Raw genomic sequence first — 17,199 nt, 5'->3', positions numbered from 1 at the left:
TGCATAACGAAAATAAGAATTAATTAATTGAGGCTGTTGAATAAGGTGGCGGTGACTGGTGAGGTCTTAGGGGACAATTCCTTCTACACTTCTAGTAAAATTTATTGATACTACAAAACCTACTCAAGGAATGAAGTTCATGGAAAATTCATTAAATGAAAAGCTAATGATCAAAGACTATATGCAACAGAAACAGCCAAACCATACCATATCAAATGCTTTCTAACCCAGTCAAGTTAGAAACAATCAGGAAACAAATCACTGAAATTCAATGGATCATCATACATATCAAAAAATCTGGGTCAGAAGAGATAAGAAAGTGACACGCTTGGAAACAGAACAGGAATTAAAGGGGGGAAAGAAAAAAGAAAGAAAAACAGTGATGAAAGCAGCCTTTCTTCCAAAATTCTCAAGCGGTTTCAAATCTAGTTGGATCCGAGGTACTTGAGCACGGACTCCTTCTCCTCGACGGGGAGCATGCTCAGGGCCTGCTGGATACCCCGGAGACTGCTATTGCGGTTGTTGAAGAGCAGGTCGGAGATATGAGAAGCCAGGGATTGGGACTTGAGAGACTCGATCTTCTCGTGGATGATCTCCTTGTTGTCTTCGTACCATGTGGCGACACCCTGGTCGTTGTTCTCGCTTTCTTCCTCAGAGAAGGGAGTCCATGATTGCAGGGTGCGGAGGTGAGTGTCACGGGGAGAGTCGTTGGAGGAAGCCGGGGTGCTATCCTTCGCGATGGCTCCGCTGGGTTCACCTTCGATGGGAGAAGGAGCCGCACGGAGCATACGCTTGAGGATGGCCTCTTCGCTGATGCGGCGGCGCACACGCCAGTAGAAGAAGCGACGAGCATCCTTCAGGGTGAGGGACTGGCGGATAGTGTTCTTGGCCTTCATTCGGCCGGCGCGGTCGTGCAGGTCAGCGAATTGCAGAGCAACCTGCATGTAGACAGGAAGGAGCTGCTCTTCGCGGGCAGCCATCTTGTCCTTGATTTCGGAAAGCTTCTCCTTGCTGATGTTCTTGTCTTGAGCCGCACGGCGAAGTTCTCCGTAAGTGGGATCCAGGCGAGCCATGGTCTCCAGCTGCTTCTCGCGGCGGAACTTGATGTTGACAATACCCTCGGGTTCCAACACACCACCACGAGACTCCTCGTCGGCGTACATTTCCATCTGCTCGGGGTTGATGGTGGGGTCAACAACGACCCAAGAACCACCACGAAGTTCACCGAAGGGGGGAATGTAGACGAAGATAGGCTGCTCGTACTTGACAAGAGCATCGACAATGTAGGAACCGTACTTGAGAACCTCGTTGAACATGTCGCGCTGTCCACCAGAGAAACCTCTCCAGTTGGCCAAAATCATCACGGGAAGCTGTTCACCATTGTTGAAGTCACGAAGAGCCTGGGCAGTCTTGAAGGACGAGTTGGGATACCACACACCACCAGCCTCCTGGGCAATCATCTCCATCGAGTCGGGGTTAGCCGGGTCAGCGGGAGTAACATTCTCCACAGGGCGTGTCTCAACAGCAATGACACCCATGGGGATACCACCGAGTCTGGCACGACCGACCACGACAGTGCGAGCCCAGCCACCAAGAGCTTCCTCGAACGAGCCAGTGTCGAAGATACCGGGAAGGAAGCCCTCGTCGTCCTGCTTGCCGTTGATGAGCCAGCGGACATCATAGGGCTGCTTGGGAGGAGGGTAGTAGGCCACATCGCGATCCCAGGTATCGGAGAATGACCGGATCGGAGGAAGAGCACCCTTCTTCTCGGGGACAAAGGAGAGCCAATCCACAATCTTGGAGACACCGTCGAAGTCGTTGGCAGCAGTCATGTGAGAAACACCGTTCCTGTACATGATCTGGGTACCACCAAGCTGCAGGTTAGAGGTGTAGACCTCTCGGCCGAGCAGCTTGTTGATGGCAGGTGCACCAGTGAGGATGATGGGCTGGCCCTCGACTTGAATAGCTCTCTGTCCAAGGCGGACGAGGTAGGCACCAATACCGACGGAACGGCAGGTGACAAGGGTGATGGTAAAGATGTCTTCGTATGCCCGGGAGGTGGCACCAGCGATGAGACCAGATCCCTTCAGACACTCAACACCCAGGCCATCCTTCGCACCAATGATGGTGGTGATCTTGTGGCGATCCTCACCGTCATCGTGAATCAGCTCCGTAACGACGTCCTTTTTCTGGCTAGCATCAAACTGCTCCTTAACCTCGGGTGTGAGGTAGAGGTATTTGAAACCGGCCTCAGGCTTGTCAGGGTTGTTCCAGGCGACTGAGAAGTACGGGATGAGCTCTTCGGCCATACCGATACGAGCACCAGAGTTGGCAGAGAGGTAGATCCGGGGAATTCCGAGCTTCCTTGCCAATTCAGTACATTTGTGGAAGAACTTGTCTTCCAAAGGACCGAATGAGCCAATCTGGAAGGTGATGTCATTGGCAACAATGATGAAGCGTCGGCCAGCGGGGTACTCGGGGGTACGGGCAGTGACGAGCCAACCGACCATACCATGAGTGTTGGTACCTGGGCCGCGGGAGATCTCTACCAGGTTGTCTGCATCATCGAGAACAAGCTCGCTGTATTCCATGCACTCACCAACAGGAGGACGACGCTCGGTCAGGCTTGGGGTCTTTGCAATAGCCTTGGCCCACGAGTTCTGGAATGCTTCGCGGAAGAGCTCGGGGAAATCATACACATATTGTGTACCCATAACGTGAGCCTTGTAGCGCTTCGGCTGCAGCCACTCCTTGGTAGGGTAAGGCGTCGCAACGGGACGCAAGTGGTTGGCGCCAAGCTTGTTGGTACCACCAATGCTGTGGAGGAGCCACTCGCCCTTTTCAGACTTCTTCTCAATGTAGAGCTCGACCTGGATGATGTATCCTACAGTGTTGCTGATGATAACACGCAGAGGGTAGGCTGTCTGGGTAGTTGGGTCAGTGCACAGGATGCGAATCTCAGCACCGGTAACACGGAGACGCCAGAGTCGGAGACCGAAGCGGTCCAAGAAGCCAGCCAATGCCTCTTCCACATCGTGGGGCTGCAGATTGAAGACAGGGGAGAAGTTAATGAAGATATGGTTCAGATCAGAGTTGTTGTTGCCAATGACCTCCAAAGCATCGAGAATGTCGTTCATCAAGCGATCAGCCTCGGAAATGAGATACTCCGCGGTGGGGATATCGTCACGAAGACGACCAGGACGGACAACGGCACGGACAAAGTATCTCTTATCCAGAGCCTTGTCATTTTCGGGACCCTTGCCGATCGCCTCGTAGACGTGGATGTTCCGGTTCTCAGTGAAGACGGGCTTGATCTTGAACTTGGAAAGACGGTTGAGTTCAAGTTGGAACGCAAGGGCGGGCTCGCTGTGTCGGATACTCTCATCTTCCTCATAAGAGGGGCCTCGGAAGGTGTAGTAGCTTGGGTAGACGCCGTTCCTACCACAGATGAAAGTCACACGACGAACACGACGAGAGAGCAACTCTTCCTTGAAGCGAGAGATGAGTTTGCTGATCTGAGCAACAATTTGAGTATCTTCGAGGTCCTCAACATCGCGGATTGCAACGTTCAAGACTCCTGTGAGTTCAGCTGAGTCGGTTTCAACACGAGCACTAGGGCGGCGCTTGCCCTCCAGAGCAGCGATAAGACCGTGGTCGCCATGCTTCTTCTTGGGGAATACTTCCAGGGCCTTGGCCAGGTATTCCTCAGCATCCTCTAAGTATTCGACAGGGAGGATCACACCCTTCCGTGGGGTGTCGTTAGGGCTGTCATTCAACAAGTTGGACATGTCGCTGATAGAGTTGATCCGCCTGAAAGGGTTCGACTCCGTTGTCGGGGTGCTGGGGGTAGACGGGTGGGTGCCCGAAGTCAGAGGACCGAACTCAGGCTGGCCCAGCTTGCCCATTGTGAAGTCCCAGGACATGAATGCAGGTTCACCATTGTGGTGATAGTCCATGCTCTGGATAGTGTAAGCACGGTAAGCGCGACGAACGTAAACTTCAAGCGCAGCCAGAGTAACCCAGGCATCCTTGTGAACGAAGAATCGTGGCAGAACATCGAAGACGGTGTACTTGGAGTCGACAACCTCCTTCAAAGCAGCAAAATCGGGCTCCCGGTGGCGGAGGCCGGACTCCCCGTAAGCAGACTCCGCAACAGAGGAACGCAGAATAAGTTCCATCTGGGAGAGACGCTCCTCGAGAGACGGCAGAGCGGACTGGATGAGAACCTCACGGGCCTTCAGGGTGACCTTGGCCGCAGCACGGGATTCAATCTCTGTCAATCTCTTCAAGACACCCTTGAAGTACTGGCCGACGTTACCCATTTCGGGTTGGTTCGGGCGGTAGATCGAGAGGATGGCAAGAATGAGGTCGTTTTTAGCGCCAATTCTGCTGTGAGAAAGAGCAATCTGCAGAAGAGGCTCGACATCATCCTTGTGCTCCTCACGGAGAGCAAGGATACCATCTTCATACCGGGACTTGGGTCCAGAGAACAGCTTCTCCACGGCAACGTACTGCTCCAGGAGGCCGACGAACACGTTGTATTCGTGCACCTTCAAACCCTCAATATAGTCGTGGATGACCTGCGTGAGAGGAGAAAGGGTAGTCTTTAGGATATCTGCATCGGCGGGGTTGACGTTCTCCTCGATGAAGCGGGCCATGGTCTTTTGAAGCTGCTTGGCGGGGAACTCAGCCTTGCGTGACCGGGCACGGTCCACAGTCTGTTGAAGCTGATTGTCCAACTTGGAAGGCATGCGGGAGTGGAGTGCAGATGACTGAGCGTTCCACTCACTGTAAGGAAGCTCGGGATCACGGAGAACCCCGATGAGATCCTTAAGGGTGGTGTTCATAATTACCTGGTTGTCAAAACCCCTCAAGATGTTCTCCAGGATGCCGTGCAAAAGGAGGAACCTTTGGGCAGGCTTGTTGCCAACCACCTGGGGCGGTCCAATCGGCGGAAGCTGCTCAGTGAATGGCTGAGCATGCTTGATACGGGAGGGGTCATCAAGGGCAAGGATACCAAGGATGTCACCAGCCTCCAGGGTAGCACCAGGCTGCTTGATAAGTTGAACGATACCATCCTCCTGCGCAATCAAAGGCATGTACATCTTCATGACTTCAACTTCGGCATAAGGCTGGTTGGCGCTGACATGCTCGCCATTCTCGACCGTGAACTTTACTAGCTTTCCGGGAGAAGGACTACGAAGTTGGGTAGGGTCGTTCTCCTGTTCCAGCAAACAAGTCTTGCCATCCACACTGAGACGGGTAGCAGCAGCGTCCTCCTTCCAGTAGACGTTGTGACTACGACCATTGAGAAGGACAAGAAGCCCACCATCGGCCAAGGCACGCACACCAACAGAGCACTTAGATCCATTGATAAAGAGGTGGTAGCCATCAAGTCCTGCACGCGTAGCGGTGAACTTGTACCGCTTACCCTCATAGATGAAGTCCACTGGGAAAACAGTCTTCAGAACGTCCTTAGGCGGGACCTGACCCTTCGTGATGCCCTGGCGATATTCCGTGAGGCGCGACTCGCTAGCCTGGTGAGCCTTGGCGACAGCACCACACAGAACAGCAATAGTGGTATCGGGGCGCTCAGCAGTCAGCTTGTTGGAAATCAGCTGATCCAACCAACCAGTGGTTATCTTGTTCTCCTCGAAGGCTGGCGTCTCCAGTAGCTTGATTAGGTACTCAATGGTTGTTCGGAAGTCACCACGAATGCTCAATTCCTTAAGGGCAATGACCATGTGTTTCCGCGAAGCAGATCGGTTCTCTCCGTACGCGAAAATGTGACCGAATTGACTGTCGGAGAAACTATGAATACCACCCGAAGTTCCGACGGAGAAATAACCCCAGACGTTTGACGAACTACGGAAGTTCAATTCGTGCATAGTTCCGCTGGAGGGCTTGAAGCCCTCACCGGGGTCCTCGGAGGTAATACGGCAAGCAGTTGTGTGTCCCTTGGGCTGAGGGCGACGCTGGGTCTCCGCACTTCCTTCCTTGGAGAAGTCAAAGTCAATAGCGGCCGATGTGTTGGGGTCGACGCCATAGAGCAGACGAATATCGCGAATTCGGTGCAGAGGAATACCCATGGCAATCTGAAGCTGGGCAGCGGGCAAGTTCACACCAGTGACCATCTCAGTGGTGGGATGCTCGACCTGCAGACGGGGGTTGAGTTCCAGGAAGTAGAACTTGTCATCAGCGTGAGAATACAGGTACTCGACTGTACCAGCCGAGACATATCCCACGAGTTTACCCAAGCTCACGGCAGCGCGCTCCATAGACTGGAAAGTGTCAGGGTTCGCAATTGTAGCTGGAGCCTCCTCAATAATCTTCTGGTGTCGCCGTTGTACGGAACAGTCACGGCCGAACAAGGAAATGTTGTTACCATACTGATCAGCCAGCAGCTGCACTTCCAAGTGACGGGCGTTACCGGCGAGCTTCATGATGAAGATCGGTGATCCAGGAATTTCATTGGCCGCAGCATTGTACAGGTTAATGAAATCCTCTTCCCTCTCGACCTTACGGATACCCTTTCCACCTCCACCCTCAGAGGCCTTAACCATGACCGGGAATCCAATCTCCTTGGCTTTTGTGAGTCCCTCTTCCGGTGAGAATGTGCAACCACGGCTGTAAACATCATCTTTCACGGTAACAATGCCCGCATCATCGACGACCACCTCATCTACACCGGTTCCAGACCACGGGATGCAGGGGACTTCGGCATGCTGAGCAACAATTGTCGAGGAAATCTTGTCACCAAGAGAGCGCATTGCAGATGCAGGAGGTCCAATGAAGATGATCTTCTTGGGAGAGGCGGCGAGCGATTCCGGTAACCGGGGGTTCTCAGAAGCGTGACCCCAACCCGCCCAGACGGCATGAACATCCATCCGCTCGGCCACATCCACAATCAACTCAACGTTCGCGTAGTTGTTGTTATTCGTACCACCAGGGACCTGAGACACAGAATGTTAGCAAATTGCTTGGAATTTTGAAAAACCTGGTTGTTTCACAGGGTCACCTCATACCTCAACATATTGATCAGCCATGCGGATGTAGTCGGCGTTCGCCGTCAGATCTTCTGGCGTTGCCATCACTGTGAATTGAATGGCACGCTCGTTGCCAAAGGTCTCGTAGGCCCATTTTCTGACGGATCGGATCTCCTTGACAGCCGCGATACCGTTGTTGGCGATAAGGACCTAAAGGCGAGAAATTCCCCGGTCAGTCTCTCTCATAAATCAATGGCCACCGCCTCTTCAATTGTCGCTGGCAAAACCCACCGAAGTAATAACGGAGTGGCCCTCATGCTGGGCAACGAAGTCCTTGACGCTGCTCGGAGCAGCAGCATCCAAGTGGTTGCCACCAATGAAATGTGAAGGGAGGTTGTATTTAGCGGCTCGCGAGACGCCGCTTGGTGTTGCACCGTCGCCCATGATTGCAGTTGAAGTTTATTATTATGTATTAAACGCTTCCCATGCGATATATAGTAGGGTAGTCGAGGACGAGATCGGAGAATAGAGAGGAAAGCTGGCGGAAACAACCCGAAATCCTTGGGGGGGAATGGATACGGTCTTTCGTTCAATTCGTGAATCAACGGTAGGAGATCACACGAGCGGCTTCCTGAGAATCGAAGTGGAAAGAAGTGCCAGAAAAAGTTAATTAGGGTGGTGAGAAGCGAAGAGCATTCGTGTCGGGGTGGGATGCAAGAGGAGAGCTGGGCTGACAGAAACGTTAACCATAAAGTTGTCCTCCGGCCAGAAAAATGCAAAGCTACCACTCCCGCACTCCGATACGAGCCGTCGCAAACAGCCGCAGCGCAGAATGGGGGCGGGATGACTTACCACCAAGAGGGTTGAGGAGGAAAAGAAAATGAGGAAAGAGGAATGAGAGAAGAAAGGAATTCTTGTCTTTTTTTTTTCCCTCGAGAAAAATGGGGGATATGATACAGGGTGAGGCGGAAGAAGAAAAGGAAGAAAAAGTCCGAAGCTCACATCAGGGACGTAATCTGGATACAGGGCAAGTCTTGAATCTTTCGGAGTCCGGGACCGATTTCCCACCCCAATATGCATTGTTGGGCCACCCTGACCCTCTTCCCACCACTTTTCTCCCTGCCCCATTTGATGACGCTGGAGTCTCCAAAAAGGTTCCCTATCGTCTGCAAACTTCCAAAGTGACATCCGTCAGCTTGGTTTAGTTTGGGCCCGAGTATACCAGAGACTGAAGCTTGGTTTCCAATCAGACAAGGCCTGATTTGGACGGGACTCCAGCTCATAAGGCTGTAATATATTTCCACCCTATGTATTTTTTTATACGCAATTTGTCGATGTCTCGGCGGCGTTGAACAGCCCCTATCCACGCGCGGCCGATATGGCAACAATAATTGCCTTATTCCATAAAACCTCCATATGACTTCTGGAGAGAACATCACCATCTCATCCGAGGAGGAAGCCGGGCAAAGCTGATTGTCTTGGATGTGCTACGGTAAGATCATCAATACTCCGTGTTCGCACGGAGCTGAGTATGTCGGCTCGGCGCATTTTGTTCAGCGCAATCCCACAGCAGCCGGGATATGTTAAGCGACCCCAAACGCTCCGGTAATTTCAACAATCCATTCTCAAAGACTATCATATTTCTGAAAGGTCCTCAAATTGTTCTGAAAGGACTGGCTACTTCCTAATACATAACCATATACCCTCTCCCGCCGGCTCTCAGCACAATATTTGGAGATACGTACTGCAATCCCGTCAAGCCAATACAAGTGGTATCAAATGCCGGAAATAAACTAGCCACTTTTGGACGGTGTTGGCCCCGGTTAAGTATCCCACCAATTACAGGCACCAGATATGGGTTGGGGAGCTTCCCTTTTGGAAATGATCGGCCTCAGCAAATGGCCTGTCAACTAGCCATATATGGCATAGGGTGCATGGCGCCCCGTGGTCGAGGGCCAAGACCGCCAGCGGCTGGTGGAATCGGTTCTTCATCCTGATCCTGATCCTGATGCTACTGTACCTTGTTAGTGCACGCCGTCGCTTCTGATTTGGCTCTGCCCGTAAGCTCAAGCATTCGTGTTCCACGGCCTTCAATATCTATCCCTGGTTCTTCCTCTCGATAGACACTGGCTGATCACCTGTGTCCAGCGCCTTCTCAGCATCATACTCTGGCTCGCTGTGCATTGGCCATCTTGAGGACCTGGAAGTTTTATTCGGCAGTCCAGACCCACGGAGAATCGGCTGCAAGCAGAAGATCGATTTCCTCCAATGTCCGTTAGCTAGACTCTGGGTAGAGAGCCCACACTAATGGTCATGTCAGCAAACAAATGCCAAATCTCAAGCAATTCCAAGGATCAACTCACCAATAGGAATGCGGTAATGATAATAGTCACTGCTCCAAAAACATACTGCATGGCAGAGCAAGGGTCAATGACCTGAAGCTGTTACTGTAGCATGCGGCTTATCAAAGGCTGTAAAGAGCTGGTATACACGCCCGTTCCCTAAACTCCCGCCTACTACGCCCCATGCATTTCCTTTTGCGCGGATTATGAGAGGAAAACTCTCCGCGGGATATAGCCACGGAACTGTAGGCCAAGTAGCACTAAAAATAAAGGTGTATAGATACACCGTCGCCGTCGCAGCAATACCCCATCTCGTTTCCCACCCACGCAACGGAGTCAGCACAGAGTGAGCCTCTTCCCGCCGACCCGCCGTGCATAGCCACCGAGGAGATTCAGGGAAGAACCAACACCCACCCAACAGGACTGTAAGCATAATAACCTAGAAGGCAATGGGAAATCGCCATTGGAACTCAGAGCGACCATCGTCAATAAAACTTAGTCCGAATCCCCCACCAGTATGCAAACACTACTCCGAAGATATTGAGTGTGAACTCCACCGCAATAAACTAGCCACGAGACTGATAATCTGCAACCTCTAACCCGTAGACGGGCGTAATCGCATTAAGTATCTAAAATATATCCGAGAAATGAATATAATGAACCCTATGAACAGGAGAGGAGGGGTCTTTTACCAAAAACGAAAATCGCCAGCCCAGCAAGACAATTCACAGCTGCCAGAAGCCGGCCCTTCTGTAGTTTGGAAGTAACCTTCCACTTTACGCGCTCATCGTTGGCCATGGTTTTCTTCGCTTTGCACTGAATTGTGACCCACAAGGCGATCTCTATTTAGCAACAACTGGAGCATAAAGTAGTTGAAAAAGAAAGTAAGTCCGGAGTGCCGGGGCTCCCTCGTTTTAACAACCTCTGACACAGTGTCAGGAGATCTACCCATACCCCGTGGGGTTTATGACATGGAGGAGATGGAATGTGATCCCGGGAGATATTTGGAGTTGAAAGCATCTCGTGTCGAGGCAAAGGCTATCTCATACTCCAACGGCTCGGATGAAGCCGAACGGAACCCATGGGTCCAACCTATCCAGTACGTAGAAGATCGCCCATCGCGAGTTATTACAGCCCTGCTCTGCTGTCAGTATAACGAACAGAGGAATGGTTGGCTTGAATTATATATTATTCGAGGTGGTAGTATGTGGTACATACTCTAGGACATATATTACATATATATATTGGAGCCGGGAGGCTGGATATTCGCCCTTGCTTCTCCGACTTGCCAATCGCTAATTGTTATTTATTATTTAGTGTCAGTGCCGCCTCGGGCCACAACCATGGGTTTCCCTCGATACGACAACGCGGAGACGGTAGATCCGTGATATCTGAAAGAGGTCCAACTGCGGTAAAATCATGAATCAACCAGCCAAGAGGCGTCTACAATGTTAGTGCGCTGGGCGTAATAGAACTTCTTACAAATACCACCTACTCGGGTCACGATACTACGTCAGAAAGAGAAAACCATATTAGTCCTTGTAGATGATCAATTTCAAAGTCAGTGGGTATTATAACGCCTAAGACAACGATACACAGGACCAGAGGTACAACCAAAGAAATAGGTGCTGAGAAACAGCTTGGACGCCGATAGGACTTGAACTTTTTCAAAGTTTTGGCCCCCGGCAAACATAAAAAACGCCACACTTTCAGATACAAGTCTCTGACTGTACAGGTATGTGGTGATAGATATAACAAGAACCCCCCAATCTATAAACAAGTGGAGCAAATAACCCTTCCAAGGTACTCCGAGATCGGGATCTTCCAATAACACCATGAAAAGGGGACCAAAGATCAACAATCCGCATCCTGAACGGTCAAGTATGGTGATTAAACAGCGTGCCAGCCGTCAAATATCGTGAAATGAAAAACAAAAACCAAAGAGTTTACTGCACGCAGCAATCTAAAAAGTCTCACCCAAGTCGTTCGCTTTCTGCTTTGGTTTGGGTGGACCCATGGTATGTTCTCGGCGCAAGCCTCGGGGTGCTGGTATTCCAGAGACTGGTATTCCGGATACACCGCTTGTGGCTCGTTTCTTTAGGCCAGTCGGAGTGGAGAATGATGGCAGGCGACTAGGGCGAGCTTCACTCACTGTCGCGCGCATAGACATCTGCTGGGCAAGATCATCATCCTCATCTATGTAAGACATGCCATTGATTGGGGTAGACTGCCCCGCCGGGTTGCTGAGTGACGAACGTGGTCTTCGGCTTTCTGTTGTAGGATTGGTGGAATAGTGACCCAGAGGAGTCTTCGTACGGCTTTGGCGACTCTCTGGGCGATTTGAAGGCGTCACGCTGGGGTGAGTGCTGTGACTGAAAGAGCTGGAGAAACTCGTGCGACTGCTCGGACGGCTGTCTCCCTGAGTCCTAGTCCCGTAAGATGGGCGGCTTGATGTGAGATATGGAGGTGCGCCATCGCCTTCCCGAATAGACGAGCTGAAACTGCTGCCGCTCAGCCGCTTGCGGGGATCCCGACGCATTGAAAGATTCGATGCACCGGGACTGTCAGCAAGAACCGATCCAGCGCGGGAGGACGCGCGCGAACCGGACTCGGATGGAGGGGGTAGCTTGGATTTGGCGGATTGAACCCTTTCTTCCAGCTTCTGCATTTTTCCAATGAGTCCACGTATCTGATATAGCGAACCAGACTTCGGTATCCCAGATGGGCGGTTAGCGGCATTATTGTTGTTGTTGTTGTTGTTGTTGTTGTTGTTGGCGATACTGGTGTTAGCAGTGTTCTGCTTAGGAAGACTAGGTACCCGAGAACTGATCGAAGGGGTTGAGCGGCCATTGCTAAAAGCGAAAGAGGTCGACCGGGAGTGGGGCTGGAATCGCGGGGGTCTCTTGTCATATAGCGACCGCGTTCCGAAAGTTTCGGAGGACCCTGCAGCTTTCTGAAGAGGGAACCCTGAGGCGGCATTGAATGACCTGCGCATACTGTTTGACGTCTCAGACATGGGTGGTGATGGCGGTGTTGCATTTGCAGAGGCTAATGTCAGCGACAACTTCGTTGGCGGCGTAGTAAACATCGGTGAAGACACAATAGATTCTCCCGGCGAACGGTCGATTACTTCTGGAGTATGCGGCGTCGATGGGCTGCGACCCAAAGGAGCTGGACGACGGCGCCAGCCACCATTCCGAAGCTTCTCCTGAACAATATCGGTTTCGATCTTCAGATCATTCAACTCGTCCCGAAGTCGTTGATTTTCGATACGCAAACCCTCCCGCTCTTGCTCGCCATGTTTTACCTCTTCTTCCAGAAGAACCCCTCTCTCTATAGCCATATTAAACTTGGACTCCATATCCTCCAGGGATGAAGTCGTGTGACGAGCCTGGCGTTCATAATCATCATTTGCAACTTCGATATCCCGCAGTTTCAACTGTAGCGTCAAATTCGTGTCCCGCAGCGAGGTAATTTCTTTCTGGAGTGTATTCTGGGCGGTACTGGCTTCTGACTTGGATTGCTTGTATTTGGACTAGAAACAAACAAGCAAAGCGGTGAGTTGGTAACCCGAATACCGGGATGAATAAATTAGATCTTACCTTCCACTCATCCACTTCGTATCTCAGGTTGTCCACCTTTTCCTTCAGCTGTCGCTCACGCTTCTCAGACGCCTCGATTTCCTTCTCTAGCTCGGCCTCCAGTTCGCGACTGGAAGCCTGGAAGTCGGCGAGCTCGGACTCAAGTTGCTCATACTGTTTTTTGTAATGGGCCAGCTGATCCGATCGAGAGCTAGTCCCATTTGTGTGAGTTGAGGAAGGCTCATCGGCAGAAGGCATTATGCCCACACCAGGCGAGACCGGTGTAGGGGGCGCACGTTCCAGGGGTCCACGTCACAAGATCCCACCGATGGCGGTGCAGCGAAATGAGTTGACCGGCGGTTATAGAGTAAAATCAATGGTGCGTAGGCCAGAGACAAACGATCGAGATCATATATGCAGTGTCCGGTGTTTTGTTGGAGGAACCGACGGGGCTGGTGGTTGGAGGGGCCGAGGCGGTGTCGCAGCAAACGGGAGATCGATTGCGACGATGGACTTCGCGGGGAAACAGGAGGTGGCAGAGGAAACGAGCAGAAAAGAGTGGAATAATAGCCCCAGAATTGACTTACCTTTCGCGCATCCCTCACAGAGGGACGAGGGCTGCTGTGGTTGTGGTCGTAAGTAGTGGAGGGGGTTTGTTGATGTCGATGATGTTGGGGGAAGGAGATGTGATACACGGCCCTGGGAACCCATGTGGATGCGCTGTGACCACGGGAACAACAACATTATTGGGCTAGTCCCAGATGGCAAAGTCCCAGCCCGGCTCCAGGCGGTGGCCACGGCCCGCGATCCTGCTAAGGCCCAAGGGGCTTAGCTGGTTGGGTCTTGTTTGTTTTCAGGCAGCAAGTGCGTGGCACTAGTGGCCGCAGTGTGCTGCTATCAGTACAAACCACCCTTGGTGCAGCAACAGAAGTACTCTGCCTCGTAAGCTCGTAACTGTCGCTGAGCCACGGGAACTTGCATACGACAGGTTTAGCCTGAGCTCCGACCATGAGTCTATTCAAAGCACCGAACTCCTCTTGCTATCTTGATAAAATCTGGATAACGAGTCTTGGACAGGATCCAAACTCAGCAAAAGTATACTCTGTGAGTCTATATGTTGATCCTCATAAAAACCAAGTCTTTGGTCTTTCTGGGTACCCTAGGTGAAACAAATATGCAACAAATTGTAAAGTATTCCCTCCAGCTTTAATAACCATACTATCCAAGGGGTGTTCGAGATAGAGTACTTGAAGAGTACATCGGTCGGTGTACGTGTCGGATATGCCTGTCTTGCTATTGCCACGGAAAATGTGGCTGTCTCGGACGCAACACGTGACCTAGATCATGTGATGCCCAGTGAACACACACTTTGTTGCCAGACTCACTTCAGCCTCGCGCTGCCACTCGCAGCAAGGCTTGATGTTCCTGGGATTGTTGTCCATACGGGTTTATGAATTCATGATTGGGATAAGAAACATATCGGTCTATTAATATTTGCAAATTTTTGGTGAGTTTTTTCTGTTTTGGATCGGCTGGGCTTCCTTGTGTGGCTCTGGTCCACTCATCTCGAGATACACCTGCTGTCTGCTATAACCACGCACGAGATCACCTCGGGTTCCCATCCTTTTCTTCGGCACTGCTTCCACGCACTCCTCAGCCCAACCCTGAGGAGCCGGACTGTCTTTCACTTTCGTAATGCACTGGGTGGAATGGCCGCTTCGATGATGCTGATGCCTGGCTTAGAACTTCTCTAATCCGAGGGGTTGACACAACTCGTGCCGCCATGACGGACCCCGCAGATTTGAATCTCGACGCGCCTAGCGACCTTCAAGACATTCCAGATATGTCAATGGAGCTTGTTGCGCCGCCCGAAGGGACCTTTCCAGACAAGTGAGTTCCTGTTTCTCTTCTGTCGATCATCCGTAGTAGCCTGAGGACCGGCCGCTAAAACTAGTGTAATCGACCAGAGCATCGCTTCTTGCCTCAGTACAAGCGCATGCGAAAACTCACGGCTACAATGTGGTAGTCAAATCGTCTAGTACTCCCACTGAGAAGAAACCAGGCCGGACAGCTAAGGTCTGGTTACGGTGTGACCGGGGTGGACACTATCGTCCACGAAACGGTCTTACCGAGGAAACGAGGAAGCGGAGACGAACCTCCCGTTTGATGGATTGTCCATTTATGTTAGTTGCAGCTGGAACTCCTGGTATCTGGACTTTGACTGTCCTAAATGCTACCCACAATCATGGCCCGATTATTGAGAAGCCACGACAAGTTCCTCATCACAAAGTCCGGAAGGGACAAATCGCTGCCGTCCCATATGACTGGCCGCACGATGCGACGCTCACACCGTATACCACAGCACTGGTTATTATTGACATGCAAAAAGACTGTTAGTAACTGCCACGTGGTTTTCAGTTTAGCCGTCTTTGCTGACTATAAAACAGTTTGTGCACCAGGAGGATATATGGAGTTTCAAGGCTACGACATATCCGCCACACGTGCATTGATACCAAAACTTCAGGAGCTTCTAAATTCGTTTAGATCTGCCGGGTTCCCGGTCTATCATACGCGTGAAGGTAAAACAATTACCTAACCCCACTGAAGCCGAACTAACATCCTCCAGGTCATCGGCCCGATCTCTCAACGCTCCCAAGCCGAGAAGCCTTTCGGTCTCAAAACAATCCATCCGGGTTAGGTATCGGCTCTCCGGGACCGCTAGGCCGTCTCCTAATCCGCGGTGAACTGGGTCATGATACCATTGACGAACTGTACCCTCTTCCTGGTGAACCTGTAATCGATAAACCCGGACGAGGAGCGTTTGCACACACAGACTTTGAACTTCTCCTTCGCAATAAAGGTGTAAAGAACCTTGTTATTGCAGGCGTAACGACAGATGTATGTGTGTCCACGACGATGCGCGAAGCTAACGACCGCGGCTTCGATTGTCTCCTCTTAGAAGATGGTTCTGCCGCGGCCGAACCGCCTTTACACGTCAACACGCTGGAGTCAGTAAAAATGGAAGGAGGGATTTTTGGCGCAGTTGCAAAGCTCGACGACGTTGTACATGCGGTGGAAAACTTCAAAAATGTAACCGTGAAAAAGCTGGCCCCTCAGATGACTTCTTGAATTTCTTGACTTGTATTTGGATCAACAGTTTCCGCAGTTTTAGCGTTCTCTTAAGCCCCGAGTTTAAAAATGGACATTATCATTGTACCAGGACCATGGAAGCTCAAAGCACCATAAAACGCCGTCGCCAACTTAGACACAGAATACAATAACCAACTCTTACAAACCACAAGCAATACCGCAACAAAGGCCCTTAAACCGGAGAGGAGAGGAGGAGAGAACAGAATAGGAGATGCACAAAGGAGAATCTATAACCACTTCCTCCCCGCAGCAGAAACCTTACTCCTGAAAACAGGACTCCGTACCTCCATCCCTCTCTTATAAAACGGACTCATCACCGTCTTGACATAATTCTCATACACCTCCGTCATAAACTGCCTAACGGCCTCCTCGGTCTGCGGCGCCGTCGGATTCGCAGCTATAGAACTACTCGACGTGCGACTCGAGGAGCCCATCCCCGAACCCCCGAAGAGCCCAGAACCGCCCATTCCTGACGACGTGCTCATACTCATTGAGCTCCCCGCGCCGCCGGACGCAGATGAAGCGGGGATATTGGGTTGTGGGGGTTGATGCAGGAGGAGAAAGCGCGTGCCCGAGGGGGTTAAGAATGCAGAGATGTACGTAGATGCTGGCGGGTATGTGTCGATATGTTTTAGATACCTGTTTTTATTCTAACATTAGCTCCGTACTTGAACTCCATCTCGCCCCGCAATTTCAATCAAACCCAATGTAATGGAATGCGGTTGAAGAAAGAAAGGTAAAAGCGCATATAAAATAACAGCAAATACACATACATATTCCCACCCATCCACTGCGCCTCCTCCAGCATATCTAAACTCGAGTGGATAATGAACTGCGTCATGTACGTATTCTGTGCGGCCTCGGGGAAGCGAAAGCGGGCGATGCCATCGCCGCCGGACTTCGAGGTGCCAAAGGCAATGTTGAACAGTGGGACATCTGTCGGCGAGAGAATTGTGAAGTAGTAGGACATGCTTGTGCTCTTTTGTTGCGCAATTGGGGATATGTATTAAGTTAGGTGGTGCTAACAAGCTGCGGAGCGGAACCAGCAAGGTTGTCTATTTACACTACGGAACGGAGATCGTGGCGGAGATAGGAGGGATTCAATCACGTGGCGATACGATAAGAATCCAGTCACGTGAT

At 51.4% G+C, this 17,199-nt stretch overlaps 6 protein-coding genes across 6 annotated transcripts; 1 reads left to right on the top strand and 5 right to left on the bottom strand.

The window, feature by feature from the left end:
* Positions 1-357: 357 nt before the first annotated feature.
* On the bottom strand, positions 358-7,929 carry ASPVEDRAFT_41004 (acetyl-CoA carboxylase ACC1). Its single transcript, XM_040812252.1, has 4 exons — positions 7,839-7,929; positions 7,278-7,711; positions 7,026-7,196; positions 358-6,953 (listed from the first exon to the last, which is right to left on the bottom strand). Exons 2-4 carry the CDS (start codon positions 7,428-7,430, stop codon positions 426-428), a joined length of 6,852 nt encoding a protein of 2,283 aa, XP_040667183.1. The 5' UTR covers positions 7,431-7,711; positions 7,839-7,929; the 3' UTR covers positions 358-425.
* A 1,046-nt stretch (positions 7,930-8,975) lies between these two features.
* On the bottom strand, positions 8,976-9,400 carry ASPVEDRAFT_150244 (uncharacterized protein; the record flags this gene model as incomplete). The annotated part of the gene is made up of 2 exons (XM_040808232.1): positions 8,976-9,290; positions 9,350-9,400. The coding sequence occupies 2 exons, from the start codon at positions 9,398-9,400 to the stop codon at positions 9,084-9,086; spliced, it is 258 nt and encodes an 85-aa protein (XP_040667182.1). The 3' UTR covers positions 8,976-9,083.
* ASPVEDRAFT_633512 (uncharacterized protein) lies at positions 9,369-10,061 on the bottom strand. The gene is made up of 2 exons (XM_040815673.1): positions 10,021-10,061; positions 9,369-9,957 (listed from the first exon to the last, which is right to left on the bottom strand). Exon 2 carries the CDS (start codon positions 9,759-9,761, stop codon positions 9,414-9,416), a length of 348 nt encoding a protein of 115 aa, XP_040667181.1. The 5' UTR covers positions 9,762-9,957; positions 10,021-10,061; the 3' UTR covers positions 9,369-9,413.
* Positions 10,062-10,855: 794 nt separating this feature from the next.
* nde1 (nuclear distribution protein NudE) lies at positions 10,856-13,612 on the bottom strand. The gene is made up of 2 exons (XM_040812251.1): positions 12,931-13,612; positions 10,856-12,863 (listed from the first exon to the last, which is right to left on the bottom strand). Exons 1-2 carry the CDS (start codon positions 13,165-13,167, stop codon positions 11,292-11,294), a joined length of 1,809 nt encoding a protein of 602 aa, XP_040667180.1. The 5' UTR covers positions 13,168-13,612; the 3' UTR covers positions 10,856-11,291.
* Positions 13,613-14,692: 1,080 nt separating this feature from the next.
* ASPVEDRAFT_886551 (cysteine hydrolase family protein) lies at positions 14,693-16,208 on the top strand (the record flags this gene model as incomplete). Its single annotated transcript, XM_040818381.1, has 4 exons — positions 14,693-14,799; positions 14,877-15,301; positions 15,357-15,488; positions 15,536-16,208. The coding sequence occupies 4 exons, from the start codon at positions 14,693-14,695 to the stop codon at positions 16,036-16,038; spliced, it is 1,167 nt and encodes a 388-aa protein (XP_040667179.1). The 3' UTR covers positions 16,039-16,208.
* Positions 16,209-16,286: 78 nt separating this feature from the next.
* On the bottom strand, positions 16,287-17,029 carry ASPVEDRAFT_129372 (TRAPP subunit TRS20; the record flags this gene model as incomplete). Its single annotated transcript, XM_040806633.1, has 2 exons — positions 16,287-16,698; positions 16,833-17,029. The coding sequence occupies 2 exons, from the start codon at positions 17,027-17,029 to the stop codon at positions 16,287-16,289; spliced, it is 609 nt and encodes a 202-aa protein (XP_040667178.1).
* Between the last annotated feature and the right edge of the window lie 170 nt (positions 17,030-17,199).

The sequence above is a fragment of the Aspergillus versicolor genome (assembly GCF_001890125.1).
Source record: "Aspergillus versicolor CBS 583.65 unplaced genomic scaffold ASPVEscaffold_4, whole genome shotgun sequence".
Lineage (NCBI taxonomy): Eukaryota > Fungi > Ascomycota > Eurotiomycetes > Eurotiales > Aspergillaceae > Aspergillus > Aspergillus versicolor.
The sequence above is the reverse complement of the archived record's forward strand: the minus strand, read 5'-3'. Positions and strand labels throughout refer to the sequence as shown.